This window comes from Aphanomyces astaci, assembly GCF_000520075.1.
Source record: "Aphanomyces astaci strain APO3 unplaced genomic scaffold supercont1.6, whole genome shotgun sequence".
In the NCBI taxonomy this organism is placed as follows: Eukaryota; Oomycota; class Saprolegniomycetes; order Saprolegniales; family Verrucalvaceae; genus Aphanomyces; species Aphanomyces astaci.
The window spans coordinates 1,263,181-1,290,089 of record NW_009798269.1 but is presented as its reverse complement, the minus strand read 5'-3'; the positions used below and the strand labels follow the sequence as shown (position 1 = coordinate 1,290,089).

General features: G+C 52.8%; 10 protein-coding genes across 16 annotated transcripts; 4 read left to right on the top strand and 6 right to left on the bottom strand.

Annotated features, from left to right (window-relative positions):
* Positions 1-164: 164 nt before the first annotated feature.
* On the bottom strand, positions 165-2,459 carry H257_03813 (hypothetical protein). The gene is made up of 4 exons (XM_009828068.1): positions 2,249-2,459; positions 2,112-2,191; positions 1,366-2,044; positions 165-1,193 (listed from the first exon to the last, which is right to left on the bottom strand). Exons 1-4 carry the CDS (start codon positions 2,441-2,443, stop codon positions 252-254), a joined length of 1,896 nt encoding a protein of 631 aa, XP_009826370.1. The 5' UTR covers positions 2,444-2,459; the 3' UTR covers positions 165-251.
* A 286-nt stretch (positions 2,460-2,745) lies between these two features.
* H257_03812 (hypothetical protein) lies at positions 2,746-3,834 on the bottom strand. The gene has a single exon (XM_009828067.1). The coding sequence runs from the start codon at positions 3,707-3,709 to the stop codon at positions 2,897-2,899; it is 813 nt and encodes a 270-aa protein (XP_009826369.1). The 5' UTR covers positions 3,710-3,834; the 3' UTR covers positions 2,746-2,896.
* Positions 3,835-4,451: 617 nt separating this feature from the next.
* On the bottom strand, positions 4,452-6,511 carry H257_03811 (S-(hydroxymethyl)glutathione dehydrogenase/class III alcohol dehydrogenase). Of its 3 annotated transcripts, XM_009828065.1 has the most exons (7): positions 6,034-6,511; positions 5,793-5,972; positions 5,560-5,742; positions 5,354-5,448; positions 4,978-5,089; positions 4,827-4,922; positions 4,452-4,760 (listed from the first exon to the last, which is right to left on the bottom strand). In XM_009828065.1, exons 1-7 carry the CDS (start codon positions 6,470-6,472, stop codon positions 4,660-4,662), a joined length of 1,206 nt encoding a protein of 401 aa, XP_009826367.1. In that variant the 5' UTR covers positions 6,473-6,511; the 3' UTR covers positions 4,452-4,659. The 3 variants fall into 3 exon arrangements, with proteins under 3 accessions (XP_009826367.1, XP_009826366.1, XP_009826368.1); XM_009828064.1 differs by having other exon boundaries at positions 4,452-4,922; XM_009828066.1 differs by having other exon boundaries at positions 4,452-4,922; positions 5,793-6,511.
* Positions 6,512-6,641: 130 nt separating this feature from the next.
* Positions 6,642-8,848, bottom strand: H257_03810. Of its 2 annotated transcripts, none has more exons than XM_009828062.1 (8): positions 8,616-8,848; positions 8,485-8,561; positions 8,321-8,415; positions 8,212-8,254; positions 7,997-8,155; positions 7,775-7,942; positions 7,391-7,620; positions 6,642-7,299 (listed from the first exon to the last, which is right to left on the bottom strand). In XM_009828062.1, the coding sequence occupies exons 1-8, from the start codon at positions 8,817-8,819 to the stop codon at positions 6,713-6,715; spliced, it is 1,563 nt and encodes a 520-aa protein (XP_009826364.1). In that variant the 5' UTR covers positions 8,820-8,848; the 3' UTR covers positions 6,642-6,712. The 2 variants fall into 2 exon arrangements, with proteins under 2 accessions (XP_009826364.1, XP_009826365.1); XM_009828063.1 differs by having other exon boundaries at positions 6,642-7,284.
* A 68-nt stretch (positions 8,849-8,916) lies between these two features.
* H257_03809 (hypothetical protein) lies at positions 8,917-11,323 on the top strand. The gene is made up of 9 exons (XM_009828061.1): positions 8,917-9,092; positions 9,154-9,303; positions 9,363-9,543; positions 9,597-9,683; positions 9,846-10,113; positions 10,165-10,266; positions 10,323-10,459; positions 10,518-11,011; positions 11,074-11,323. The coding sequence occupies exons 1-9, from the start codon at positions 8,967-8,969 to the stop codon at positions 11,272-11,274; spliced, it is 1,746 nt and encodes a 581-aa protein (XP_009826363.1). The 5' UTR covers positions 8,917-8,966; the 3' UTR covers positions 11,275-11,323.
* Positions 11,324-11,632: 309 nt separating this feature from the next.
* On the top strand, positions 11,633-15,835 carry H257_03808 (hypothetical protein; the record flags this gene model as incomplete). The annotated part of the gene is made up of 14 exons (XM_009828060.1): positions 11,633-11,817; positions 11,880-12,000; positions 12,056-12,230; positions 12,300-12,370; positions 12,426-12,548; positions 12,594-12,760; positions 12,821-13,033; positions 13,091-13,647; positions 13,715-14,068; positions 14,170-14,335; positions 14,406-14,811; positions 14,879-15,050; positions 15,138-15,382; positions 15,476-15,835. The coding sequence occupies 14 exons, from the start codon at positions 11,633-11,635 to the stop codon at positions 15,833-15,835; spliced, it is 3,315 nt and encodes a 1,104-aa protein (XP_009826362.1).
* Positions 15,074-18,931, bottom strand: H257_03807 (hypothetical protein). The gene is made up of 11 exons (XM_009828059.1): positions 18,639-18,931; positions 18,485-18,586; positions 18,315-18,417; positions 18,065-18,258; positions 17,923-18,017; positions 17,770-17,865; positions 17,634-17,699; positions 16,988-17,580; positions 16,632-16,897; positions 16,222-16,581; positions 15,074-16,148 (listed from the first exon to the last, which is right to left on the bottom strand). The coding sequence occupies exons 1-11, from the start codon at positions 18,916-18,918 to the stop codon at positions 15,937-15,939; spliced, it is 2,367 nt and encodes a 788-aa protein (XP_009826361.1). The 5' UTR covers positions 18,919-18,931; the 3' UTR covers positions 15,074-15,936.
* A 9-nt stretch (positions 18,932-18,940) lies between these two features.
* Positions 18,941-21,032, bottom strand: H257_03806 (hypothetical protein). The gene has a single exon (XM_009828058.1). It carries the CDS (start codon positions 20,939-20,941, stop codon positions 19,031-19,033), a length of 1,911 nt encoding a protein of 636 aa, XP_009826360.1. The 5' UTR covers positions 20,942-21,032; the 3' UTR covers positions 18,941-19,030.
* Positions 21,033-21,095: 63 nt separating this feature from the next.
* H257_03805 (hypothetical protein) lies at positions 21,096-23,266 on the top strand. Its single transcript, XM_009828057.1, has 2 exons — positions 21,096-22,534; positions 22,620-23,266. Exons 1-2 carry the CDS (start codon positions 21,137-21,139, stop codon positions 23,085-23,087), a joined length of 1,866 nt encoding a protein of 621 aa, XP_009826359.1. The 5' UTR covers positions 21,096-21,136; the 3' UTR covers positions 23,088-23,266.
* Positions 23,267-23,464: 198 nt separating this feature from the next.
* H257_03804 (hypothetical protein) lies at positions 23,465-26,785 on the top strand. 4 transcript variants are annotated; one of them, XM_009828054.1, is made up of 15 exons: positions 23,465-23,600; positions 23,655-23,700; positions 23,753-23,931; positions 23,982-24,117; positions 24,171-24,355; positions 24,413-24,573; positions 24,627-24,882; positions 24,931-25,265; positions 25,329-25,582; positions 25,642-25,739; positions 25,788-25,865; positions 25,948-26,076; positions 26,128-26,174; positions 26,224-26,347; positions 26,410-26,785. In XM_009828054.1, exons 1-15 carry the CDS (start codon positions 23,505-23,507, stop codon positions 26,686-26,688), a joined length of 2,403 nt encoding a protein of 800 aa, XP_009826356.1. In that variant the 5' UTR covers positions 23,465-23,504; the 3' UTR covers positions 26,689-26,785. The 4 variants fall into 4 exon arrangements, with proteins under 4 accessions (XP_009826356.1, XP_009826358.1, XP_009826355.1 ...); XM_009828056.1 differs by having other exon boundaries at positions 26,128-26,347; XM_009828053.1 differs by having other exon boundaries at positions 24,931-25,582.
* Positions 26,786-26,909: the final 124 nt, after the last annotated feature.

Genomic DNA, 26,909 nt, shown 5'->3' with positions numbered 1-26,909 from the left:
TGCGGACGAATCAAAAGTTTGGATTGGTAGATATTCGGCACGAACGTGATTTGATTGGCTTAGACAGTTCTTTAATCGTCATCCGATTCTGCTCACATAGCTTTCGTCCACCTCGTACGAGTAGGATGAACGCCCAACTCCATTTCCTATGCCAACATGCCTGCGAATTCATATATATATATATATATATATTTGATGGCAATTCGTCACGATCTTGAGCTGGTATACAAAACACCACTTGTCCGTGTACTTTACGCCAATTTGGCAATCGCGTCGAGTAACTCGGTCGACTCGGTCACGTAGTTGAGGGCTTCCAAGTTGACAATTTGCGCCTTCACGCGCACTTCGTCGTTGAGCGGCTCGGCTTTGCATCGCATGCGGAACAGGTACGGTCTGAACTGCGCTTGCTTGAAACTGCCTTCAAACAGCCCCATGTTGGTGTCTTTGAGCTCGGCGAGTTCGTCCGCCGACTTGCCCTGCATCACGATCTTGCCTTGGTCGTTAAAGCACGACGTCCACGACGACCCCGACGCATCTTGAATCACCATGGACAAAATGTATCGGTTCTCGCAGCTGGCGTACACAGTCTGGCACTTTTCGCAGTTGAAATTCTGCGCAGCGTCGGGCACCACCTTTTTCTGGCACTTGACGCACGCTTGGTACCACACGCCCGTGTCGTGCTTGATAAAGCTCACCGTGCCTTTCACGGTGATGTAGTCGGGCTTTTGGCCATACCCCAACCGCTTGTCCTTGATGTCAGCAATGCTAGAGCGTTGGTCAAACGGCCCCATGCCGCCGCCGACGCCGCTGCCGCCGCTGCTGAGCGACTTGGTGCTCGTGGACGCACCACCCGCGCTGTACCATGACAGCAGCCGGGCCGCTTCTGGCAGTGCTGGATTCGTCACAAAGCTCGTGGACGAAAATGTGCCCAGTGTGCGCCCGCTGTAGTCGCTGATTCGGCATCCCTTGATTGCCAGCACCTGGTTAGCCCAGCCGTCGCACGCGGGATCGGTCGCGCGTTCGCTCCACACGGTCACTTTGATTTCCGCGAGGGTGTCGTCAACCATGGTAAAATCTCGCTTTTGCAGTTGCTTGCCGGCTTTCGACGTGAGCTCTGTGCACGGCCCGACAGTTTTCACGATGCCAATCAAGTCGATGGTGGAATCCACTGGCAACGACTCGATCGAGGCAATCTAATAACAATCACCAAGGATAAGAGCGGCTATACAATGGCTACACAGTGGCCGGCTATACAATGGCTATACAGTGGCTACAGGTCGGCTATACAATGGCTATACAGTGGCTAAAGGTCGGCTATACAATGGCTATACAGTGGCTACACGCACGGAAAAGGTACAAACGTACAGGTTTAAAGTTGTACGAGACCGCTTGGATCGCATGATCGTCCGGCGCGGCCACAATGTCGGACGACGTGTCGAATGTGACTTCGTAGTCGTTGTTGATGGCCGAGAACTTGCGGTTCGCCATCTTGATCTTGCCCCCCGAGAAGTAGAAAATGCCGTTCGGAATCAACCGATCGTAGAACGCATCCACGGCGTCGTTGAACAAGGTCGCGCGAATCTCGCCGCCCTTGGCGTCCAACAAGTCGACGCTGCACAGCTTGCCTTGCCCCCGGGCGTTGGTCCAGTTCTTTACGGGCGAGCGCGCCGTCACCCGCGCCTTGATGGTCCAGCGTCCGCCAGAGTACGGGTTCAACGATGCAATGTCCGACACGCGGATGCCAGGGTCTTCGCGGACGACGGGCGCGTGATTCTTGACTGGGGTCGTCGTCTTTTGGTACGGGTTGCGGGGAGCGGCTGCTTGCGGCGCTGTGCTTTGGTGCGGGAGGTAGGTGGACTGAGGAGCGGCTGCCTGATACGCGGGGGCAGGCGGGGCTTGATATAATGATGGCGCGGGTGCGTGGTGGTGGGTTGTTGTCACCGGGGCGGCGGCGGGAGCGCCACCTGCCTTGTCAATGCTTTCTGGTGCACCGACACGTTCGTATCCAGGTTGAATGTCTGCGATCCCCAAAACAATCAATATCCTAACGGTCACATCAGCGTCATGTCGATAAAAGAGCGAGGGTGGTAAGTGCGGCGGATGGGACCTACTTTCGGTTTTGCACTGTGTTCCCAACGTAGTCCTTGAGGCGAATGAAGTAGTTCACCGCCAAACTACCATCCTCCAGCGTCTAGACACATATAAGAACCCACATTCATGCACAACCAAGTGGGTGTATCTTGCTTACCGAGGAGAGTTGGGTCGATAACATTCCACTCATGTAGTATTGGCCATCCGACAGCACCAAGCGATATCGATCCCCTCCCTTCCCTGAGGCCGACACGATCTTCTTCAAGTCAATCACTTGCACCCACGGCTCAAAGCCGTCGGGGTTCTGGCGGTTGTGCAGCGTCGGCACGGCATTCGGCGTCAGCTGGGTCATCGTTTGGTGGCAAAATCTAAGCGAATATGCTCAACAACACACTGGTGGGGTATCCGGATGATCCCTCTCGCGCCAAAACGAGTACTATCCGGAAACATACATAAGATTCATTGTTTGTATTATCTTTCGTTTTGTATTCACCAAGCCCAAATAAAATGAAAATTGGAGGGGTACAATTGTGGAGGGAAATAAATGGTGGTCTTGTCCCTATATCGTTACAGTCGAAGACACCGACGGCGCCATGAAGGACTTCGGTGCGATGCGTATATGTATGTAGAGTGCAGTTGCAATGAAGGACGATGGGTGTGTGTGTAAGGAAGATCGTGTTGCCACTTTGGTGGACAGAAAACATATTACACACTACTGTACCGGCAACGTTACGCTAAGGCCATGGCAACGGGGCGACACCAGTAGTTCTTCGCTGAACGGGCATGGAACGGTTTGTTAAAGCCATTAAAGACACACGAGGTCGTCCTTGGGTGTGAGAAAGTCGTCGTCGTTGTACGGGGTTTCTTGTGGGAACGCAGCGACGGCCGCCATGCTGGCCGGCTGGGGGGGCGTCGAAGGGGACGCCGCGACGTTGGAAGAGCGATCTTTGTTCTTCCGCACAAAGAGAACACCGCCAATCACCGCGACGGCCACGCCAATGATAGACGCACCGACGAGGATCGAGTTGGCATTGCTGAACGTCGTGTCGCTCAGAGCGGTCGACGAATCGGCGGCATCGCTCATGGGCGATTGCTGGAGAGCTATCTCGTCAGCAGCCTTGGGCGCGGCTGTGGTTGTGGTGGCGGCGACAGGTGCGGCGGAGGTGGTTTCTATGACCAACGAGGCTGGCAACGTAGGAGCAGTGTTCTGGGTCGGGGCTTCCGTTTTGGTCGATGGAGACAACGTGGTCAGGAGGCTCGGTTCGAGTGTCACTGACGGATTCTTGGCGGTGGTGGCTGGTGCGTCTGTGGGTTGTGCTGCCTTTTGGGCGTTCAAGCGGGCAGCGACGTTCGCGCACGAGTCGGCCGCGGACTGCAGGGGTGCGCACCCCATGACAACTGAGGACCGACCAGGGATCTCGACGCAGCACGAACCGAACTGAAGGCCATTTTGCGACTCAGGGCAAGCACCAATGATGTCCGTGTTACTGCCAGAACACGGCGTGCGTCCGTCCTTGATCGTGAACACGCCTGCACCGAGGACACTGATCGTGTCTGCGGCGGTCGTGACGGATGCCAAGGACGCGACTGCGAGAAGGGAGGGGTGGAGGAGCTTCATAGGTTGAACGAGTGTGGGAGTTCGATCACGCAGAGATAGGCAAACGGTGTACTACGCGAGCGCAGTGTGCAAATGTGCCTGAACGTTGGTGCCAATGTTTGCATTGGCCATATGAGATCCTCCGCCGCTCCTATATTACAAACCCGTGACATATACGTCAAACCATAAAACGAAACGTTAAACACTGAAACTAGGATTGATTGACCCAATGAAAGCCAGGTTAAATCGCTTTAACCTTTTTTCGTATATTGCGTTATTCCTGTTGTAACGCAGCGGTTTTATCACTGCGCTTTGTCCATTTAGCGAAAAAGGACGAAATATTTAGCAATCCCAGTTCATTTTGGATAGAAAGGACTCAAACTCTACCAAAACATTAACATGTAATTCGAGATTTTTGTGCGTTTTCCTTATAATGTGAAAATATGGCCAATCCCTACTGCCTGCTCATACCATAATGCCAATGCTCCTCCGTATATACAGTCAGTTCGCGTGGAACTGGTCAAAGAAGGCGAGGGAACGCGAACGCCGCCATCCGAGCGGGTTCCTCGGCCCTGGAATGATACCGAGAACATACTCCGTAGTACGTATACTTGGTACTCTAATCTAACCGAAATATGAAGCTTTTGGGCTCCATAGTACATGGCAACGAATGTGCCACAACACTTGACACTATCGACGGTTCCAGTAGAAGTACACACACCGGGTACTGTACGACTAGTAGTAGTAGTACTCCTGGTAGTGCCCCACTTCTCATGACAGTAGAGGTGTTGCAGTCTTCAGGACAAATCTTGTACAGGAAGAAGTTTGAGCCCTATATATACAGTATGTATGGGCTCCCTCCGTTCTTTGCCCATCACCTTGATCAATATATTCAGGTGTCAATGTTCGTTCTATAGCCAGCTATTAATATATACTGCTCTCACATCTCCCACGTTCAAACTTCAATGTCCCTAGTAGGTCACGACCGCTCGCAAACAATTGCCGCTCTTCAACGCTTTGATGGCGTCGTTAATCGCATCCACGCCTTGGAATTTGTGCGTGATAAAATGGTCTACAAGAAATAAATATATATATATATATAAAGCCCAATACGTAGTATTCGTGCTAAACAACATACCGATGGGCAGTTTGCCTTCCATTGACTGCTTGACCAGTTGAGGGACTTGCGTACGGCTCTTGTACCCGCCAAACGCCGTGCCTTTCCACGTTCGACCTTTGTATATTCCGATTAAAATACAATCTCATAAATATATATATATATTTCTTACCAGTAATCAATTGAAACGGTCTCGTCTGAATCTCGTGGCCGGCCGCTGCGACGCCAATCACACAACTCTCGCCCCATCCTCGATGGGATGCTTCCAACGCTGCCCGCATCACCTACATACACCACCGTATCACATAAAACGCAGTATCACATAAAACGCAGTATCACATAAAAGACAATATCACATAAAACTCAATATCACATAAAACACAGTATCCCATAAAACGCAGTAGTATCACATAAAACACAGTATCCCATAAAACTCAGTAGTATCACATAAAACGCAGTAGTATTACATAAAACACAGTATCCCATAAAACGCAGCAGTATCACATAAAACGCAGTATCACATAGAAGCACTCGAAATGGAAACCTACCTCGGTGTTGCCGGTGCAGTCATACGTGTAGTCGACGCCCCACTTGGTTGTTTCCACTAGGATTTGCTGAATCGGCGTGTCGGACGCCGTCGGGTCTACGAAACAAGAAGTAAGTGTACCCAGGCGTTCCCACCACCAAATACAGGACTCTGCGACCGACGACAGATGGACGGAAGGATGGTACAGATGAGAGAGAATGCACTCACCGATGCAATCGGTGGCCCCCAACTGCGTGGCCATGCGAAACTTGGTGGGGTTGGGGTCGATGGCGAAGATGCGACTCGCGCCGGCTTGCTTGGCGGCCTGGATCACGGCCAACCCCACGGCGCCAATGCCAAACACGGCCACGGAGCTACCTGGTTCGACTTTTGTCGTGTTGAACACGGCGCCTACAGTACTCGTCAAGATCGTCAGTTCGTTATATTGAGTCCTAGGTTACCAAAGCCAGTGGAGATGCCACACCCAAACAAGCACATCGTGTCCAACGGCGCGGACGGGTCGATCTTGGCGGCGGAGATTTCAGCGATCACAGAATACTCCGAGAACGTCGAACACCCCATAAAGTGATACAACGGCTGTCCATTGATCGAGAAGCGGGAGGTTCCGTCAGGCATCACCCCTGCACATAATGACATGTCCACCGAGGCGTGCAATAGAAATCGAGTACTGTACGTATGTACCTTTGCCCTGGGTAGCTCGGATCTCGGGACACAAGTTGGTCTTGGGCGATTCGCAAAAGATGCACTCGGGCTTTTGGCACTCGGGTGTGTAGCATGGGATGACGTGGTCGCCTGGTTGCACGGACGTCACACCTGGCCCCACGCTCTCCACGATGGCCCCTGCTTCATGGCCCAAGATGCAAGGAAACAAACCTTCCGGGTCTTCTCCGTTCAACGTGTACAAGTCGGTGTGGCACAGCGCGTTGGCAATCACCTTCACTCGCACCTCCCCTGCTTTCGGTGGCGCCACCTCGATCGTTTCCACAGACAACGGCGCGTTGGGTTTCCACGCCACAGCTGCTTTGCATCGAATAACTTTACCAGCCGTGGAGCTGTACGAGGATGCAAGCATGGAGCGCAGCGGGAGGAGTACCGCCGGCTTCGGAACTCGGCGGAACATGGTTGAAATCTTTGGTTGTCAAAATCAACCCCAACCCAGTAAGTACGGTAGTAGTGCTTACTAGTATTATCACCAGCGGATAATTTAAAACAATACCAAGTGAAAAAAACGCTTTTTTCACGTCGCGTTATTATGTATTGACATTGAATAAATGCTTTTTCTCAAGGGCGAAAAACATATTTAAATAACCTGAAATCCGCTAATATGATTGGCTCGTTTAAGTTGAAGACTCGATCATTTTTAAATCAGCGGAGGTTTAGTCCACGTAACGTTGCCGGTCTTCTTGTTATGGTAGAAGTACTCTCCCGTAGCTTCGTCCAGCACCATCTCATACACCTCGGCGAGCATCACCTGCAGCCTCCGCCGCGCCTGACGCCGCCTGATGAGCCGCTGGAGGTACTGGACCGCGGCATCTGGTGGACCATTGCGAATAGCGTCAACCTTTTCTTGGAGAAGGAAGGCTTGATGTGTGCGAGGGGACATCAAGTCGTCTTCGTCGACCCATTTTGGCTTGGCCCAGCTCACGGTTTTCGTAGAGGTGTTGTAAAAGTAAAATTGCGCTCGAGTGTCGTCCCAGATCTTGACGTATACGTGGGAAATCATCCCGTGCATTTGCCGCCTAGCCATGCCGCATCGAAACATGCGCTGAATGCGCTGCGCGGCGTCGATTTCATTGGGCGGGTCTGCTTTGACTGTAGCTCGAGCGTGGTGTTTCGCGGTGCTCTCAACAGCGATGTCGCCGTGTTGGCCCAATAGCTTGGGTTTTGTCCAGCTGACTTCCCCCGTCTGCTTGTTGTAGTAATAGTACATGCCTACACAATAATATACTATACTCAGTCCGTACAGAGTCGCGCCGTATAGCTGCTAACTGCTGCACGAGCAACATGTACAATAATGGCTAAACCCAACATAAATCACCTGAAGCAGGGTCTTTGACTTTACGGTACAGTTTATGAATCAGTTGACGGACGGTGGCCGTGGCTTGTCGACGCCGGTATGCTCGTTGAATGAACTCGGCGGCATCGCTTTGTGTCCACACCCGTGTCATGATTGCCTTCTTCTTCGTCTTATTCGCAGCATAGTCGTCGGAACCAAGCCCCAGGGGCTTGTCCCACTGGGCCATCTCCGTCAGTGTGTTAAAGTAGTACCTACAATAATACCTCACAAGTCAGTCGTGGCTACAGTGCATTCACATCACAGCCTGACTAGTAAAACAAATACACAATACTATTTTCTAGTGAGTATCAACGAAAGTACTTGGTGTTAAGTACAACGTATGTACAACATTAGGCGTAGCCTTACACTTTTCCCGTGACGGGGTCCTCCATGCGTTTGTAAATGCTGCGAAGTAGCGCCTTGAAATGTTTCCGTGCCTTGCGCACTTTCCACATGTCCTGAATCTTGCGCACGGCGTCGGCGCGCGTGAGGTGCTTGCACTTGAGCGACTTCTTGACGCGTCCCATAAGTGTCCTGCAATCAAAACGTGTTATGTCATAACGTGAAATGTCGGGGGAATAGCCTTACCGGATCCCAGAATCGATGGTCGAGATGTCTTCGATGGCTTTCTTCACCTTTGTCTCCGTTGGGTGGTGGGACGCACCGGCCTTTGCGGCCGTATCCAGGAACGAGCTCGTTTGGTCGAGCATGCCACGAAGTTCGTGAAAATCTTGCTCGAGTTTCAGCCTACGTGTCCGTAGTTGCTTACAAGTAACCTGGCGATATGACGCTATGTGTTGTACTGTGTGAGGTGTTTGATCCAATCTGCTTTTGAGTCTCGTTCGTCTGCAAAGTAAAGGCGTGAGGTATGAGTGAAAAACATGAGAATTCACAGCGATGATGGTGACAGACCTTTCAAAAACGTCCACGAATGAGTCAGACGCAAGGGGGGGTGCCGAGCGACAAAGCACTCGTCGCAGTAATACCCTGTTCGCTGTACATCGAATCTACAAAGACAAAGCGAAGTACTTGCGTTTTGTATTCCAGGGGGGAAACAGGGGAGAAGAAAACGTTACTTGGCGCAGTGATAACACTTGCGGGTGGCCAGGGTGCGTTTGCAATGGATCGAAAACGCACAGGCCGGTGGCGTTGCCTACTTAGTCCCCATCGTTATAAGAACACTGCTGTGGAACGAGGCACACGGCACCAGGTATGCTTGACTCTGTGGCGCAAGGGGGGGTCGGATTTGCAAGATCCGTTTCACGTGAGAATGGTCTTGCATGGTCGGGGGGAGGAGCGGGGGCTTCAGAAGCAGTCGCTTGGAGTGGTCGGCATGGCTAGCTCGCTCCAGGGGGTTGCCAAAGCACTCAGGCCACCCCGCGTACGCGCACTGTGAACTTTCCGTTTGCATCTGTCGCGACTGGAATACTTGCACTCGATTGTGGCAAAGTGCCAATGTTGTAACCGTAGACACTATTTTTGGGTGCCTTTCTATTGCCTTGTCAACACGCCACCCATCGCGAACGAAAAGGTGTAACATTAGCGGGGTATCATAGCCATGAAGATCCTTATTGTAAATGGTTTTGCCAATGGCAGTCACGAGCGGTACCTTCACTTCAAACAGCTTGTGATGCACGCCCTACGTTCGATTGCAAAGCTCGACGTCACCGGCATCACCATTGTGGTATGTATTCCACCAAGTTGTCGTGGCACAATGTCGTTCAATGAAATGACTTAATGGCTAGGAAAAACACCGGAGTGACTTGTCCGAGTACATCTTTGAACTGCACACGGGCAACGCCGACCCAGCGGCGATCACCCACTTTGACGGGCTCGACTTCGTCTTTCTCGACGGCGACTGTACCATTCCGCCGTGGCATCCTGGCTACAAAAAGGTATAACGTTCGTTTCGCTGCTGCTTCTTGTCGCGGGTTTGTACGAGACCTGCATCTAGGTGTGCACTTTGGTCAAAATGTGCATGATGACCGGCAAGTGCCTCTTTGGAGCCAACTTTGCAGCGTCCGTCTTGGCGTATTTATGCTCCACGGGAGGCGAAATGATTCACGCTCTCAACGGGAACGGCCGGGGCGCCCCCCTAAAGAATGTCCAGTCGATGCCAGCCCCCGTCGACGACGGTATCCCCCCCTATCATTGGCATTGCATTACCTAGCCTATGAAAAACCATTAGATTTTCAACCACACGCCGTGGTCCTGGATAGCGACACGGGCGACTACTATGCGTATAACGCCGGCCGCTTGGAGTGGGAGCCCAAGGGTATGTTCTGTGGATGGTAGTGAAGTAACCAAAAGTCGAGTTTGCACTGCTTTCTCAAAACCAATATATCATGCGATGATATATCTACGGCCAAGGGACTTGTGAAATCTGTCATCATGCATGATTGAATTAGTATCATCACGATGGAGCTATCTATGGTAGGAAACACGGGGCTCGTGCTGCATAGCAGCGATCGAGATCGAGATTTCGGAGCTCGACCCAACTCGGCCAGGGCTGGCACTCGAAGGCGGGATGGGAAGCTCGACCACTTGACGCCGTGCTTGTCCCGTCTAGCCGACTTGAAGTGCTGTGGCCGACTCGAAATGCAAAATCATGTGTACCTCAAAGGCCTCCGACATGGGCAATTCATTGTGAATTGTACCAGCAAATGGGATCTGGACGAGCGCATTACATGTACCAGTGGCAACAAGTACGATCGAAATACCACCTTCGACATCCTATGTTAATAGCTTATGCATAGGTACACGGTGGTGGTGGATAGCCCCCGTGGCCCGCTCCTGATCGAGTTTGGCAACGCCCTGTGTGCTCACTTCTCCATATCTAACGAGTACCCGGAAACAGCGTACGCCACTCCAACAAAACATCATCGTTGTGGTGTAACTCGTATACGAATCGTAGCACGATTCTCGAGAACTTTGTCGTGTCCAAGTTTGACCAGATCAAACTGCATGAGCACGTCGATCGTAGCTACATGTCGTCGGTGTCTGGGATGTTGTCGTCAAGCGGGGGCGCAGGCCCCCCCAAACACATAGCTAGTGAGACATCGTTTCACCTCTCATTTATGAATGAATGACGTGGTTGTTGTTTGTATAGGCTTGTCAGCCAACTTTGAGCCCCCCGCCCCGCCCCCGAGGTTGGACTCTACGACCCATGGCAAAACTTCCCCGAAAAAGTGCCGCCCGTTGTCGGCCGCGTCATCTACTGTTAAAGCCAAGCCCCGCCCCCACTCCGCGACGCCCACGATGGTGGCCAAACTTGGTCAAGTCAATCGCCTAAGGACAGACAACAACACCACGGACAATCAAACTGAACGGACCGATGGTTCCCCTGAAAAGAAGCATGATCCTGCGACCCCAATCCCCCCCGTCGCGAACAACCATCCAAGCGGCGATATGAAATTCATGCCGCCGAAAGCAAAGGCATCTAGAATCAAAGTGTGTCGAGTGGGTGACCCCCACAAGCCGTACTGCGCGTACCAACGATTCCAAAAGATGGAAAAGACAGCAGCATTGGGGGGGACGTACTACTCGGTCGTGAACGATGCACCATACGTGGGGATGTTCGAGAAGCATGTTGTCGAAGGCGAGGTAGGCTGGTGTACATTCATATATATGAGTGAGTACACATGTGACTCTTGGAACAATGATAGAAGAGCAAACTTCGATGGATGGGGGGGCCATTTCGCACCACGTTCGGCAAAGCGTCAACGCATGTGCACCCGGAAGAAGGGATTCTCGGCGCCAAATACCCATACAACGTGCGACACATCCCGGCCAATGTTCTCGAGCCTGCACGGACTTCAGACCATCCCAAACCAAAATCGAAAGTGAAAACGAAGCGGATAACATGATGCGTTGGGACGTTATTCATCTCGTTGGAATTGTATCGCAATAAATGGCTAATGTGCTAAGATGAGGCACAAACAACAGCTTGCACATATTACCCTAACACTTGCCAAGGGCATCCTCAAATGGCATTCACCCTGGTAACCTTAGACGGTAGCGTTATAGCAAACAAAAGTCACTGTATTATATGTACTAACGTTACTGTATCTTCGTGGTTTAATGGACGTTTTCCACACCAACTGAAACAAAGTGATATTTCCCGAATTCTTATGAAACGGCAAAATTCAATTGTTTCATCACAGCAATAATATATATTTCCAAGCCGTCTATTTTGGTACTGCGTAGTGCAAAGTGCAGGATGACATGAAAAAGGCGGGCACACCCTATCGACCTGCGACGACTCCATCGCCTCGGAAGGATCGGTCGCGAGAGGCTACGTCTGTGTTGCCGAATCTAAAGTTCAACATTGCCCATGCGTCGATTCAAAAAGAGATCAATATCCTCTTGAACGTCGACCCGACGACTGACGAGACCTTTCAAACGACCTTGTAATCCATTCTTCATAATGAGGATCATGTCGAAGGCTGACCTCACATGTCTGGGGCTGTAGACGCCTTACAAAGCAGCCTTCGAAACTACTGAATCAGGGCAGCAGCAGTCAGCGAATCTCGGTGTCCCTTCCGTCTCCCCATCGTTATACCCCCAGGGCCGAAACTCGACAAGCGATCAAGGCATCTATCTCTTCACATGACGTACTCGTTCATTCAATGGGGTCTGATTTCGTAGACATTCCATCGCTTGTTTGTGCCCGAACCCGAGCGGCCGCGGCGGAAACCATCGGTCAGTCCGTTGAACTTGGACGAGGATATCGATTCGGCAACGAATAAGTTTGGTATGCCTGAAGAGGACGACACGTACATAGCCCACGTTACGACCATGATCACGAACAAAGCAGGCAAAGGTTTGTATATATTGAGAATGATATTCGCGCTTGGATGCTAGCTGTGTCAAATAATAACGACTGGCGTAGCAATCAACATCCCTAAGACCCCCCGTCACAATGGGTGGAACATCAAAGATGTCAAAAACAACTATGGCTGGGTACTTTTTCCCCTTGGAATGCCCATTAAGCACACTATGGTTGCATCGTTTCCAGGGAGGCAAAGTGCAGTTTATGGCGCAAGTTCGAAACACCAATCACGACAGTAACGTTATTGCCCCATCTTCCCAGCAACCCGACGAGTCTCGATCACCCGTGAAAGTCGACGCCGCGGACATGGTTCGTACCAACGACACGGGAATGTTGGTCGTAAGGCTGCCCTAGGAACATGTCAACTTGGACAACATGCTATGCGCTGAAAAGTACATTCACACGTGCTTCAAGATGGAGGTCACGCCAGAGCCATTGATCATTCCCAAGCGAGAAGCAAACGGCATCGACTTGTCGTACTACGGCACTGGAAGCAAACCCATGGATGCGCTGTCGTCCTGGTGACTAGGAATCGTGTTTTAGCATGTTTGTCCTGACCCAGTGGTGCTGTTTGGTTGTAGTTTGGGGTCCATTCCAAAGCTGCAGACGCTAGTGGTCAAAGAGAATCGCCTCTCGGACGCCGCGATCGTCAACATACTGCAGAGCTCAGACTTTACGCGCCTGCTGACCCTCAACTTGACCAGAAACCGCATCCGCCAGCGTAGCACGCATGCCATCCACACGTTTCTAAACCAGAATCGGGTGGTGCAGACGTTAGTCTTGTCCGATTGCGAGTACAAAAAATCGTCCCGCTTCTTCCAATCTGCTGACATTTTGTCTTGTGATTGTAGTCTCCACTCGGACTTTATCAAGTGCGTGGAGGAACCGCTGGCCAAGAATCCGTCGCTGACGGTACTCGACATCAGCAAGAACAAGCTAGACGACGTGTGTGCCACCGCCCTCGCGACCATTTGCAAAGACAACTCCAACTTGACCACCCTCGACTTAAGTTGGAACAGTTTTCGATCCAAGGGGGCGGCCGGTCTCGCCGAGGCGCTGCAGCAAAACCAGTGTCTCCAGAACTTGCTCCTGAGCTGGAACGGGATTGGCCACGGCGACGGCGCCCACCGCCTCGCCCATGCATTGCGAAACAACGGGTACCTTCAAAAACTCGACCTCACGGGGAATTCCATCACGACCGACGCTACGCTGGCCCTCGCAAACATGTGGGCCGAGTCGAGTGTGCTGGAGATCTTAATTTTGGACCAGAACCCCATTGGCACGGAAGGGCTGCGGTCCATCTTTCGGGCGTACAGCAACCCTGCGACAAAGACCCAGGGTCGCATGATCCAGTTCGATTCGTGCACGTTGCACCACAACGACCCTGTGTTTGACCCCAACAGTTGCAGTACTGTACACTAGTTTGCTGTTTATCGTTTCATGCATGCTTTGAAAGAATGTTCAATTGTGTCTAGGCGGGCACCATGTGATTGACATGGACAACGTCCACACGTTTTGGCGCGCGCTCGAAGTGCTCCGGCTTGTCAACTTGTATCCGAGCGCATGCGAGTTTGAAAATGTCGTGCACACCACGCCCTTGGATGCCAAACACTTGACGTTCCATCGTCTCGCGGTGGGCGCGCCGTCCGTTGCCGAGGAGAATCCGATGGCCACCACTACCTCCACGGGGGGAGGAGGAGCCCCCTTGATGGTGCATTTGATGGCGCTGGCGTCGCACTCGACGCCCTGGCATGTCCCCCTCACGGGCACGTTGTCGTTTGACTTCAAATATCACACCAAGGTCCACAACCCCGTCGCCACCGACCTAGGTATGTATTTTCCCCCCATCGGATTATTTTGTCTGCATTATTTTAATATGGGGGGAACAATCAAAGCTGATTTCCCTGTGATGGGTGTTGTGGCGATGTAGACGCTGTGACGGTGTTTTGGAATATATACTCGACGCTCGAGTTCGACTCGGATCGCGTCAAGTACATCAAAATGTACTTGAACGACCACTACGTGACGGCCGCCCAAGCGCGTCATTTCCTCACGACGGTCACGTCCATCGATTCCCACACTGATCTCGTCCATTTGTACGTGGGTCAATTTGACGTTCCTTTGAATGCAAACATTTGTGGACGATTTTAACTATGACCCTCGTAGGCTGCTGCAAAAGGTGTCGGACACGGAAAACCTCTTGGCGTGGGCGTCCAAACCCCAGCTGCCGACCAAACACCAATCGTTTCTCAATCAGTGTGCCGGCAAGTTGCTCTACTTCGACGGCAGCATGCCCAATGGCGCGTACGCGCTGGACCTGTCCTCGGCCATCGACCAACGCATTGCTTCGCAACTGTTTCGCATTTCCGGCGACGACAAGCTCTACAACAAGCAACACGACGGTGCCAACACGAGCCAGACCGGCAACTGGGAATGCTTTCGCAATGAAACACTCGACGGTGACCGCTACGCGTTCAACCGGTCATTTGGGCTGCCGGAAAAGGGCCTGTTTGCATTCGACTTTGTCGTGACGTCGCGGCTGCCCCTGGCCACCCCCACGATTTCGCCCGAGGTACTGTCAAATCCAATGCCATCGAGCATGCAAGGGGACATGCAAGGACGCTATTTGATGCGTATAGCTGTTTGAAACCGTGTGCAGACAAGCGGGCGCTTCAAGCCCCCAATCGTTGCCCTCTCGCTCTGACATGCATCGAGCGCAAACCGCCAAGCCATCGCACACGTTTTCCGTGACCGTGGCGCTACCGCCGCCCAAAGCCGTAACGCATGAAACGTACGAAGCCCGTCGAGCAGGTACCCCTTCTACCTTTATTCATGTTTAGTTGGTTGGACGTAGTAATGACGTTTATGGGGTGTATGTGTATATATGTATGTGTGAAGAGATGAAGCGAATGTTTGGACTGGGCCATGTCGGCGTCACAGCCACACAAGTCTTGGAGCTTGCCGAGTGCTTTCGGGACGTGGACCAAGGTCGGGTGGACTGCGTCGTGACGATGCTCAACCATGTGTTGGACCTCGGGGACTTGTTTACGCGAGTGCGGGCGTCGTGGGCGCCAAGCGAAGTGACGTCGCTGGTGCATCGAGTGGGATGGCTAAATATCTGGAACCCCGCGTACGCTGAGATGGTGCGGCATTGGCTAGGGGTCACATCCTCCCAACATTGCTTGATTACAACGAAAAGCGTTCACAGAGATACATGATTGTATGTTGTTCGATAGGACTATACGCTCAACTTGACAGTGTGGGAAGATCACCAAATGGCGCTGATTTTGGCGCAGTTGGGGGACATTGAACCCGGGGAAAACTGGGTCGACGAAACGTACAACAACCTGTTTGGGTGGGAATTGCCCCTGAGTTGGGTGCAGGGAAAAATTCCCCACGTCGGCCGCCTCTACTTGCGCTACACGACTGGCCCGAACCACAAATACAGAGTCGTGTCGGCTCGGGAAGAGCTCAAGAAGCGGACGTTGAGCGGCAAAGTGTCGGTGCTGGAAACGGTGCCAGGCAACGGCAAGTCAACCGACTTGCGACCGCCCAGCATAGTCCGGCGGAAATCCATCCACCAAGTAGCATTATAGTTGTGTTAATTTAGTTTGCCTTTTGTAGATAATTTCGTTATGACTTCTTTACGAAGCATCCACCATAATATTATCATGGGTGGTGGTTGAGACGGATAGAATCATCGTTGTGGTCCTGTGACAGAGTCGCTGAATTCATCAGATGTTTGCAAGTCGGGTAGAAGCCGCCTTGTGCGTCGGGTCTTCTGCCTTGTCTTTTGCCTCGTGTGTTCCTGGTTGATCTTGTCCCCTAGGTCCTTGAACGCATCGGTTTCTTCTTGCAGCGACGCCAACAGCCCGACCAACCTTGCTTTGAACGGCGTCTTGGTGTCGCCTACCAACCATATTTATCGTCTATACTATCCATCCATTCGATCATGGTCGGAACTACATCGCATAGGCAGTACCTGACGGAACAACGTCTTCGGCCAAATTGTTGTGATGTACCAGTTGTTCGTCGTGCGGTACTTTGGTACAAACAGGCGTAGCCACAACGGAAACATCTTGAGGACCGGACCACCATTGCTGAATGTTGCCTCGGGATTGAAGCTGCAGGCGCGGGTCGTCGATGCTGCTACTGCAGCCAAAGACTGTGACAGGACGCAAGGGCAGTTTGGGAGGGGACAGCGCCGGTTTTACGAGCATGGGGAACGACTGCGAGTGACTGACACCGCGGTGGAGGCGACTGGGGTCTTCGTCTTTGCGGGCGAGGATAGCGCGGCATTCCTCGAGTTGGTCTAGGTGTTCCTGGGACCTCGCGTCGGAGGCTATATGTCCACATCAACATGTTTATAAAGCCTTGTGGAGAGGAGCCTACCTGCCAGCCGTTTTTGCAGGTCATGGACTTGACCTTGGAGCTGTTGATGATCGCGCTCGTACGACTCGAGTGCCCGCCGGACAATGTCCAGTTCAGCTTGGTTCTGGTCGGTCGCGAGCTGATTCGACCGTTGCACGGCAGCCAATTCGTGTTGTGTTGCTTGGCATCGCTGGTTCGCGTCTTGGACTTGGCGCTGCCAGAGTTCCTGTTGCTGCAGCAGGCCTTGGATGCGCTGGTCCTGGCTCGCGATCGTACTCTCGAGCTGGCTAACCACACGCAGGAAGATAAGATTGACATTGTCACAGACTGCACCATGTTGCCAGGATGGTTCAACTTGACTAGAGTGAATTGCATACCGGTGGATGTCGCTCTTTTTCTGGTCGGCAAAGTCAAACAAGTGCTTGTCCACAGTGGCGCGTTGCGCGGCGTCGTCCCGCTCTTGTTTCATCAAGTGCAAAGATTGCTTCAACCTCGTGATTTCGACTTGCACCGATGAATGGTCCCCCGTGACCAAACCAAGTTGACATGATGGACAGTAGAATTCGAGGTGGTTAATCGCATCGTTATCCTCGTCGTCATGCCCAACCACACATGCCCGATGCCAATAGAGGCCGCAGTTTCCATCGCATAGAATCAAGCGGGCACTGGTGGAATGGCACTTTGCACAGGCCGAAGGGGCGTCGTCGTCTTGTGTCATTAATGGTGGTATCGGGGCGATTGACATCTCCTGGTGGGTTAGGTGGAGGCACTGTTGACACCTGTCGCAGATCGTTGGGGTTGCGGGGGACGTCGTGAGCTGGGCAATGTACTTCGACAACGCCTCCACTTTACGCTCCATGTCGGCCACAAGTTGCTTGTAGTCGGACGTGCTCTTTTCGGCATTCACATGCGGTGCATTTTGAATGTGTTGGGCGCGGGATCCAAAGCGAATGGTCGACAGCGTTTCTTCCTACGATAGACCAAAACGAGGTCAACAAATAGAACATCATAGCTGAGGCGTACAAGGTTGTCGCTGCTGCTAGAACACGTGAGGACCAAATGCGTTTTGGCATTTCCACCGAGGGAATTCTACGACCAAAAGATGCGTGAATTGCTGCATTGTATTTGATCGTAGGTAGGATGATGGACTTTAGCGCACTTGTAATAATCGTGTGAGTTTGCTGTCGCGATACGGAATGTGCTTGGATTTGCCGTCGGTGAGCGCATTGATCACCAACCCCAGCGCTGTCAACGACTTTGTGCACCATGCATACAAAAATAGCATCAGAGACACAACTAAGTTGCCAAGTACCTTGTTGATGTACTTGGCTTCGTCCAAGCGCTTCCCCGTGGCTGCCGTCTTGCGCACGACTTCAGACCCGGCCAAGTCGACGACAAACAACTTGCCTACGATTCGCATAGCATCGCTAGTGTATTTTGGTCATGTGCCGAACCGGTTTGTTTAAGCCCCGACGCCGTCGGTCGGGTAATTGTCAAGACAAAGATGCAATGGCTGCGGCTCGACGCGGCGTTCATGAGGTGGCTCCCCGTCGATCGATTCGAAATGCCCCGGTGGATGGCTTTCATTGCCGCTGCCGTCGTACGCACGACCATGTCCGTCGCCCCTTCGACCCAAATGCCTTTATCGCTACCACGTCAAGTTTATTCCATGCACTTCTGCATTGTTTGGCAAAATGATCGTACTTGTCTTCGCGAACCCGCAAACTAACGTTCGAGGGGGTCAACAAGTCGCCAATTCGTTCCTGGTACACTTCAAAGCAGCTAGTGCTCACAACAATGGCTTCGTCTGCAACATTCCATGTCAGTGCAAAGTGTTGTTGTAAATACTGTAGCGGTCGTTATGGTAGTCGTACCTCGAGCCAACACTGCCGTCGCATCAAACATACGTTCGACTAGGCGGGGTAATATGCCCGGATCGGCCTTGGAGCCTAGAATTGTGTGCGTTTTGCCGCTGCCTACGTATTCAAGACATTGGAACGAACGGCCACGTTTACGACGCCGTCATACCAGTTTGCCCATACGCCAAGATCGTATAGTTGTACCCTTGCAAGAGCTCGTCCACGACGGGGGCCCCCACGTGCTCATACACTTGGTCCTGTGTCGATTCGCCGGAAAACACTCGCGCGAACGACGAATGTCTTGTGGTATGGTGTCCTTTGGCTTGGGACAGCAGCACCGTATATGGGTCGGGAAACTCGACGCACGCGACTGCTCCTGCCTGGGCGTCGACGTCTGTGCAAGTTCTGAAGCGACAACTCACCTGAACGCCACTACTGGGCGTGGCCATCGTGCATAGTATGTATTTGGTTGTGACGATATATTCCAAAGCAAGATCGATTGTTGGTTGTCTAAGAATAGAATGGCGTCTACACCTATCGCAGTACTACGAGGGCGACGGATCATCGGTGTCGAGACTTGAAATGCGCTTGGAGGCGCTGACGGTTCAAAGGTAGCACGCCCAGACCATGGCCAGCCCCTTGCACGTCTTCCATCACAAACAGCGCCCTTGTGGCAGGATACATGGCATCGAGCACGTCCAGCACAGCATGCGAGTTTTGCACCTCGAACGAAATCGGCTGCGACGGCATCGAGTGCTTCATGTGTGGGTTCAAGAGCTTCACAAGGGCGAGGGCGGTGGCCTTGGGGGTCTGGAACACACCAAGGGTATACCGGATACCTCCCCGTCCCCCTTTTTCTGGCACCCGCTTTGTGATGTCTTGGAAGCGGTGGGTTCCGTTGGCCAACGTAAACACTTGGTCAAAGAGGGGCAACAAATTCTGGGCTACCAGCGCCTGCAGCAGCTGCACGGTCGTGGCAAGGCTGAGCTCAAAGTGGTACGATGGTCCTTTGGCCTTGCGGCGGGACACGATCGAGTTCGGGTTGGTCGCGTCTAGTAGCACGGTGGCAGCTAGTTCCGGATGTCGTTTGCGGACGCACGTGCGCACGAGGATGTCAAACGTGGCGAGGTCTGGAGTTAGGCCGTATCCGAGCAGTTCCTGCCAGAGAAACATCAACCGACCAATGTGTTCTTCCTCGTCCAGACGTCGCAGAATTGCTTGGGGGATGGGCTCGCGCTGGCCAGATTCATTGGGGTAGATGGCTTTCTTGACGCCGAACGGGTTTACGTAGATGCCCACGGCCATGGACGCGGCGACCGCCGACGTGATGCCAATGGCGCCGGTCGACTCCGACAAGTCGGACGAGTACAAGGCCGTGGCGACGATGGCCCCTAGCCCCGCAAGTCCCGAGTAGATGGCGGCCGCGTTAACCGTCCGGAACTGGCCATGAAATACGCCGTGCAGCATCGTGTTGATTGTGACCGTCGATGGTTTGAGGCCCGTGGCCTTCATGGCCTCGTACCACTTGAACGCTTCGTCCATCCGATGCTCCTTGCCGCACAACTTGATCATAATGTTGTACGAAATGACATTCAGAGGCAATCGACCGGCTGTTTCGTCGAGAGGTGGCGCCTTGCCCCACGGTTTGATGGGCATGTTGGTTTGCGCGGTTTCAAAGATTTGCACCGCGTCGTCGTAATGATCGGATTCGGTCAAGTCGTCCAGAAAATCATTCAAGTGGTTCACGGGCAGCGTCATGCCGTCTCTAGTCAACTGGTGGTACCGAGCAATGGCCTCGGTCACGTTGCCGGCGCGGCAGTCCATGCGAAGGCAGATGCCATGACACACGGCATCCATCGCGACATTATGTTGTTGCATGTATCGCTTGACTTGCGCCAATCGGGCTTGGTCGTTGCTTTTGGCGCACAGGATGAAGAGCGAATGGAAGGTGGACATGTGCGGCACTTGTTGCTGCTGAGTACAGGCCAAGTCAAAGAGTTCGAAGCCCTGCACGAACTTGTCTTTGTTAGACTCACGGACGCATGCCCCAAGGATACGAGACACAGTGCGGCTCGTCAGCGGCAACGCGCCCGACTTGGCCATCGCAATGACGTCATCCAGCAGGCCAAGATTCAACAAGATGCGAATCATTTCGTTGTGGACGACGCCAACGGGCGACGCTAAGAGGCTGGTCTTGGTCACAAGTGGACGGGCAGCCTCGAGGAGGTCGCTGGACCGACACTTTCCCAAAGTTCTGCCCACGTCGCGCCAGTAGTCGACCGACACCGCAGTCGGTGTACTTTCCAAATTGGTTTTGATAGCGTCGAGCTCCTTCATAACCTTTGCCTCTTCCGACAGTGTCAACGAAGGCCAAGTGTTCCCTCGCCGATATGGTTCATTGGATGCAATCGAAGAGAAGCACGGCCTAAGCGGTGCATGGCGCTGTGTCCGCCGAATGAAGGACGCCAACATGTGTCGAACTTGGTGGAGGTCGCGCAAATGAGCTGTCGTTATCCGTACTTTGGTCAAGCAGTATCCGGTAATCAAATCGAAATTAACAGTAAATAATGAAATGTCATTTCACTTTCATCTATTTCTTCAGATTTGCAATATGCTGCACCTTCGCAATTTATCCGGCGAGCCCCATCATTTTTGAGCCGAAGGTGGATGACTCCGTGGCGTCCACTCTACCTGCGACGCCGGCTCAGAGAAGCCAACGGCGAAGCCAAGTCCAGCTCAGACTCAACCGTTTTGACCAAGACTGACCGTCATCTAACTTCGCGCAGTAATGTGCGGTGTCTCTTGGACTTGATCTGGTTGGAATGGCCAACCTTGTGTAGCGGCATCGTCGGCCTGTCAGTCTCGTCCCTTACAAACCTGCTGTTCCCCAAAGTCCTAGGGGCAGCGCTGGACGTCGCATGTGGTCGGCCTCCGCCGCGAAACATGTCACACAAGGCGTTCTTCTTAACGATCCTGTCCATATTCGTGTCTGGCGCCACGGCTTCCTTCGTCCGCGTATACTGCCTTGGCTCTGTCGCGGAATCCACTGCCAAGCGACTCCGCGATCGCGTGTATGCAGCTTACATCACCAAAGACATGTTGTTCTTTGCGCAGTCGGAGCGCACCGAGCTAGTTCATCGACTTACCCACGAGTGCCAAACCGCCGCCGACGCCGTCGTTAACATCATCGCAGACGGCTATCGATCTTTGAACTCGTCTATTGGGGCTAGCATTATGCTGTTCCGGCTGTCGCCCACCCTCACCCTCGTGTCCCTCTCCGTCCTGCCCTTCCTCGGGGCAGGTGCCATGACCATGCGCTTATACCTCAAGGGCTTGGAGCGGCAGTATGACGCGACCCTTGCCGCCCTTCGCGCATCCGCCGACGAGCGGTTGGGTGGAATTGAAACCGTAAAGCTGTGCACTCAAGAAACGACGGAGCTCCGGTCGTTCGTCCAACAAACGGCCACGGTGGCCAAGGCAGGCCGTCGAGCCAAAGCGGTTGAAGGCTTTTACATGGGCGGGCTGTCGCTGTCCATCAACTTGTCACTTTCCAGTGTGTTGTGGGTCGGTGGGTCAATCGTCGGCAGTGGCGGCCTCACGACCGGAGAACTGACGTCGTTCATGATGTACAGCGGATTCATGTGTCTAGGGTTTGCACAGCTGTCCACCCTCGGGTCGAAAGTACGAGCCACGAACGAAGCTACAGCCGTGTTGTTCGACCTCGTGGACCCCAACCAGTCGCAGCTAAAGGCTGAAACGACCCTTCAACTAGAAGACGTGACTGCATCCAGTGAGAAGAAGGACGAGATCGAAGGAGCCATTGCATTGAACCACGTCACATTTGGCTACAACGACCACGGACCCCTTTTTAAAGACCTGACGTGGCATGTCCCAGCCGGTTCGACGGTGGCGCTTGTGGGGGCGAGTGGCGCCGGCAAGTCGACGGTCGCTAAATTGATGACGCGGCTGCTGGAACCGTCGTCGGGTCGGGTCACGTTGGACGGCATCGACGTCTCTACCCTCGACAAGGAATTCCTTCGCCGGCATGTCGCCATGGTGCCTCAGGTACGCTGCCTACTTCCTACTTCTCCCACCTAGATTCATTCGTGTATTGAGTGTTTTGTTTGTAAATATATGAACGCCATAATAGGATGCCACGATTTTCGCCCAAACTGCCCACGCAGCCATCAAGTACGCCAACCCGGCCGCGTCCGACGACGACGTCCGGGCCGCCGCCGCACTTGCCCACGTCCACGACTTTATCACGGAGCTTCCACAAGGCTACGACACTGTCGTGACCCAGTCGAACGTGTCGGGCGGCCAAAAGCAGCGGCTAGCCCTCGCCCGCGCCCTTCTCACCCGCCCAAAGGTACTCATCTTGGATGAAGCCACGGTGGCGCTGGAAGGCAGCACCGAACGGGGCATCCTCTCGCGCGTGTCGGCTGGCCAGACAACGATTGTGATCGCCCACCGCGTGTCTACGATCCGAGCCTGCGCCACCATCGCCGTGCTGCAAGAAGGGGCGATCGCTGAAGTCGGCACGTACGACCAACTCGACCGCGATGGCACCATCTTCCACTCGCTCGTGGCCACCCAAGTCATCGACGCCTCCGAGTAATACAAGTTGTCAGAGGGGATGGTTGTTTCTGATATCTCATGTACGGAGGAGTACGAAGCATCAACCGATAAAGTCCAAGCATCGTGCCAACGTCGTCACGTAATAATCCCATATCAGTAGTCTGTGTTTCGAGTGAACGCGCTTAAATTCCGTGCCCGTGTAAAACTCCTACCAGCAGCCGCTTTCCAACAGTAGTGTCTGCGTTTAGTCGAGTGTACTGCGCAGCGTACATTGTGTAGTACTAAGTCTACTTAATTTACCGTGTTGTCTCCAGAGATTCTGGTCACTTCCCAAGTGTCCAACCATTCGGAGAGGAAATATACCAAGTGTGAGTCAAACGTTGAAGCGTTTTTGAAACGCCACGTAACGACCTGCGACGCAAGCGTAGCTTCTCAACCTGTTGTCAAAATCGTGTCAATGTGTCGGGTAGCCTTGTTCTGGGCAATTCTATTAGCCTTGTGGGGGGACTGCTGCCACTGGGCCAAGCCCTTCACGCAGTGGACAGAGCACGTGGTACGACATACCAATGGTCCACATCAAGGATATTGTCTTGACAGACCAGTATAGTACGGCAAAGTCGCGGGCGATGGCGTCGAGTATTCGTCCTTTCAAGGTGAAGATGCAAATCATGACATTTCCATCCTGACACACGTTGTTTATGGCAGTGGAGAAAGGGGTGTCGGAGGTCCAAGTGACGTTTTCACGCAGCGACTTGCGAGGTCGTGTGGTCGCCCCCATGTTGTACGGCAAACTCGGGTCCATTCCAACGTTAACGTCATACGACTGGAACTTCAACGGGACATTGGACAGCTTTTGGTTCACTGAGAGCATTCCAAACTTGAAGGTGCATTATTGTCTTTTACTGGGTAGTGATGGCTCATCCACTAAGCACAGACGGGGACGTATTATATTGCGCTGTGGGGGGGCGACCTGCCAGGCACGATCAACAACTTTGGCATTGGCAACAGCACCAACGTGTGGTACTACTTGGACTTTACCTCGATTGGGTGCCTCGACCCCGACAAAGCTGGTACAGCGAATTGCATTTTTCAATTTGTTGTTTCGACAACAGTGTGTGTGTAGGCTACAGTTGCAATATCCAAGTGGCGTCGACGGCCCAGCGAGTAGCCACTGCGTATCCATCACAAAGTGTGGTCAACACCACAGCCAAGCAAGGTGTTCCCATCACCGGATGCATGGATTACATCTCCAACTTGCAATTCTTCTCCATTGAAATCACGAGCCCTCAATTCAGTCTCGTCACCACGGTATGTACCCACGACTAGCGTGCATCATAGTTATGTGAATTGGATGTACTGGTGTAGTTGAGCATTCCTCAAACATTCGCACGAAACGATGTGTTCTACTGGGCCCTGTACGACAGCCCCGCGAACCCCCTCGATCCAGCGGCTATTCCCCTCATTGATGGCGCCGGGTACTTGACGGACGGGAACGCCACACTCAAGCAAGACGTACCTACTCTCGGGTAAAGCAAGACGCGACCTCGCCGTCATTCTTGTGTTGCTGACGTTGTTGTAGAACATACTGGATGTTGGTGTACATGGATGCCCCGCCCAAGACATCGCGATGTTTTCGGTCCACTGGCGTCGCTTTCACGTTGGCATGGCAGGCGGAATCGTGCTCGTTAACCCCCCGCGCGGACATGTGCCATACAAGTTGGCTGCGTATGAACGAAGCGCGCAGCGACCCGAGTCGCAACCAGAGCGTATTGGACTCGTGGTTTCTCGCAGATTCGCCAGTGCTTATTGACGTTGGATCGTTTGCATATGCCGCGGTAGTGCCAGTTGTCGGTAGTAGTTGTTGACGTCGTTTGGCTCATTAGGGCTACACTGTACACATCCGTGATAACTATGCTGGATCCAACTTGATCATGCACCTTGTCACTACGTCAACGACCACCATCAACTTAGCCAACGTGACGCTCTTGATTCGAGCCGACGGGCTTCCAACCGACGCGATCTACGACTACAAGTTGTCTGGGCAACATGCCATGGAACTTTCAGCCAGACGCGCCAAGACATTTCTAGACTTCAACGAAAACGCCCTCCGCGAGCGAATGAAGGAGCCTGTGACACCGCTGGTCACGGTGGCATGGCCGATGCTCCGATTTCCAAAAGTGGGGAAGTGGAATGTCGTGGTTCGGTCCAGTCCAACCCAGTACAGCCTCGGCTTCGCCCATTCAATTGCAACAACACTCATGGGATATGTTCCTGGTTGTAGATCATGGAAACACATGCTGGTTCTGCAAAGCTCGCCGTGCCCCGTTGGCATGTGTGGCGACCACGGGGCGTGCGAAGTGTCGACGACGTACCAAGGGCTTGTACTTGGCACATGTCAGTGCATCTACGGCTACGCTGGGGACTACTGCGACCACTTGTACTTGGAGAATTACGCAGCACAGTCGTACTTTTTGATTCTGTCCAACTTTGCCATCTTGCCTGCGGCTATCGTGTCGTTCCAGCGATCTTTCTATGGTATGTAGACAAACTCCGATCTATACATATATGTCGAGGGTATAAGATCGTTTGGACAGTCGAAGCGTTTATGTTTCTGTCGCTGGGGGTACTATCCAGCCTCTACCACGCGTGCGACATCAATTGGGTGTGCGTAGTGCAATATACATATCTCCAGGTACGATTCGGTCGGTTCTCGTCACGTTGATTGAACGCGATTTCAAAGAAATTGGACTTCATTTTCTCGTTCAACTCGATCCTGCTCTGCCTTTTTCACCTCTCCGGTGTGCGTCCGAAACGAAAGGTACCTCCTACCTACCTACCCCATCCTAGTTAGCATCATAAGGTTAGTTTAGCACGGTAGCATTAAACCCATCAAACCCTAGGCCATCATGCAATTCGTGGGGCTAACCCTACTGGTCATCTTGATCGCGATCGACCCTACCACCATGACCAATTGGCTCATCATTGGTGGCCTCGGCGGCGGTCAGCTTGTCATTGCGTGGACAACTTATGTACACACGCCATGTATTCATGCAGCAATTGTTTTACATTTGTGGCCATAGATCGTCTTGGCTCGCGTTGTGATGGGCCGAAGTACCAAAGTTCGACGGTAAGTATCTCCGCTTTCGTAGGTGGCTCACAGGTCGCTCTTGATCTAGCATACTTTACTCGTTTTTCTTCTTGAGTGGAAATTTCCACGTTCCGCTCTTGGTCCTCGGGGTGTTGCTTTGGGCCGCGGGGCTCATTTGTTGGTTTCTAAACCGAGGGCCGTCGTACTGGCTGGTTAGTATTACATTGTACTAGCTCCAGCACATACATGTACGAGTCTAATGTCGTGGCTACAGGAGCACTCGTTGTGGCACATATTTGCCATGACTGCAGCTGGCACCCTCATGGCTTGCCGAAAGAGTTCGTGGTACAAAATCCTAGACGACAACGGCATCGACGCCCTGCCACGAGTCCACTCCCCCATCTCCAAGCGTCCGTTCTTTGGCACGAACGAAGAACTCAAGACAGGTGGAAACTGTGTGTTGGCCGTTACTGTTATACCAGCCCCGTCGACACCATTGCAAAATCGTAGCCTCAGTCTTGACCTGGGCGAGTTGCCACAAATCGGTGAATGATCATCTTTCAGACTGCCACGTCACCGTCTTCGCCTATCTAACATAGTATTACTGTAGTAAATTCCACGTAGAAATCGTATTGTAAACTAATTCTCACTCACACTATTACAATATGCGGTTTCGAATGTGGCTCTACGAAGTGTAACGGTTGCTTCCACCAAAGGTCGCCTTCCACCATTTCGGCAACGTACCAGGAAAGCGAGTAGGCAGAATATCAAATA

Excerpts from the sequence above, each read along its gene's own strand:
- H257_03809 (XM_009828061.1), top strand. The coding sequence starts at position 8,967 with ATGAAGATCCTTATTGTAAATGGTTTTGCCAATGGCAGTCACGAGCGG. Across the intron at positions 9,304-9,362 it reads GGCATCCTGGCTACAAAAAG|GTGTGCACTTTGGTCAAAAT; the intron begins GTATAACGTTCG and ends ACCTGCATCTAG. Across the intron at positions 11,012-11,073 it reads AGCATGTTGTCGAAGGCGAG|AAGAGCAAACTTCGATGGAT; the intron begins GTAGGCTGGTGT and ends GAACAATGATAG.
- H257_03805 (XM_009828057.1), top strand. The coding sequence starts at position 21,137 with ATGACTCCGTGGCGTCCACTCTACCTGCGACGCCGGCTCAGAGAAGCC. Across the intron at positions 22,535-22,619 it reads ATGTCGCCATGGTGCCTCAG|GATGCCACGATTTTCGCCCA; the intron begins GTACGCTGCCTA and ends ACGCCATAATAG.
- H257_03813 (XM_009828068.1), bottom strand. The coding sequence starts at position 2,443 with ATGACCCAGCTGACGCCGAATGCCGTGCCGACGCTGCACAACCGCCAG. Across the intron at positions 2,192-2,248 it reads TATCGACCCAACTCTCCTCG|ACGCTGGAGGATGGTAGTTT; the intron begins GTAAGCAAGATA and ends ATATGTGTCTAG. Across the intron at positions 1,194-1,365 it reads TCTCGTACAACTTTAAACCT|ATTGCCTCGATCGAGTCGTT; the intron begins GTACGTTTGTAC and ends GATTGTTATTAG.
- H257_03807 (XM_009828059.1), bottom strand. The coding sequence starts at position 18,918 with ATGGCCACGCCCAGTAGTGGCGTTCAGGTGAGTTGTCGCTTCAGAACT. Across the intron at positions 17,866-17,922 it reads AAGCCAAGTACATCAACAAG|TCGTTGACAGCGCTGGGGTT; the intron begins GTACTTGGCAAC and ends TGGTGCACAAAG. Across the intron at positions 17,581-17,633 it reads CTAGCAGCAGCGACAACCTT|GAAGAAACGCTGTCGACCAT; the intron begins GTACGCCTCAGC and ends GGTCTATCGTAG.
- H257_03812 (XM_009828067.1), bottom strand. The coding sequence starts at position 3,709 with ATGAAGCTCCTCCACCCCTCCCTTCTCGCAGTCGCGTCCTTGGCATCC.
- H257_03810 (XM_009828062.1), bottom strand. The coding sequence starts at position 8,819 with ATGCAAACGGAAAGTTCACAGTGCGCGTACGCGGGGTGGCCTGAGTGC. Across the intron at positions 8,416-8,484 it reads AAGTGTTATCACTGCGCCAA|ATTCGATGTACAGCGAACAG; the intron begins GTAACGTTTTCT and ends TTGTCTTTGTAG. Across the intron at positions 7,621-7,774 it reads GACCCCGTCACGGGAAAAGT|GTACTACTTTAACACACTGA; the intron begins GTAAGGCTACGC and ends GTATTATTGTAG.
- H257_03804 (XM_009828053.1), top strand. The coding sequence starts at position 23,505 with ATGTGTCGGGTAGCCTTGTTCTGGGCAATTCTATTAGCCTTGTGGGGG. Across the intron at positions 23,701-23,752 it reads CGAGTATTCGTCCTTTCAAG|TGGAGAAAGGGGTGTCGGAG; the intron begins GTGAAGATGCAA and ends TGTTTATGGCAG. Across the intron at positions 24,118-24,170 it reads CCTCGACCCCGACAAAGCTG|GCTACAGTTGCAATATCCAA; the intron begins GTACAGCGAATT and ends GTGTGTGTGTAG.
- H257_03811 (XM_009828064.1), bottom strand. The coding sequence starts at position 6,472 with ATGTTCCGCCGAGTTCCGAAGCCGGCGGTACTCCTCCCGCTGCGCTCC. Across the intron at positions 5,743-5,792 it reads TGGCATCTCCACTGGCTTTG|GCGCCGTGTTCAACACGACA; the intron begins GTAACCTAGGAC and ends CGAGTACTGTAG. Across the intron at positions 5,449-5,559 it reads GGGGGCCACCGATTGCATCG|ACCCGACGGCGTCCGACACG; the intron begins GTGAGTGCATTC and ends CTTGTTTCGTAG.
- H257_03806 (XM_009828058.1), bottom strand. The coding sequence starts at position 20,941 with ATGTTGGCGTCCTTCATTCGGCGGACACAGCGCCATGCACCGCTTAGG.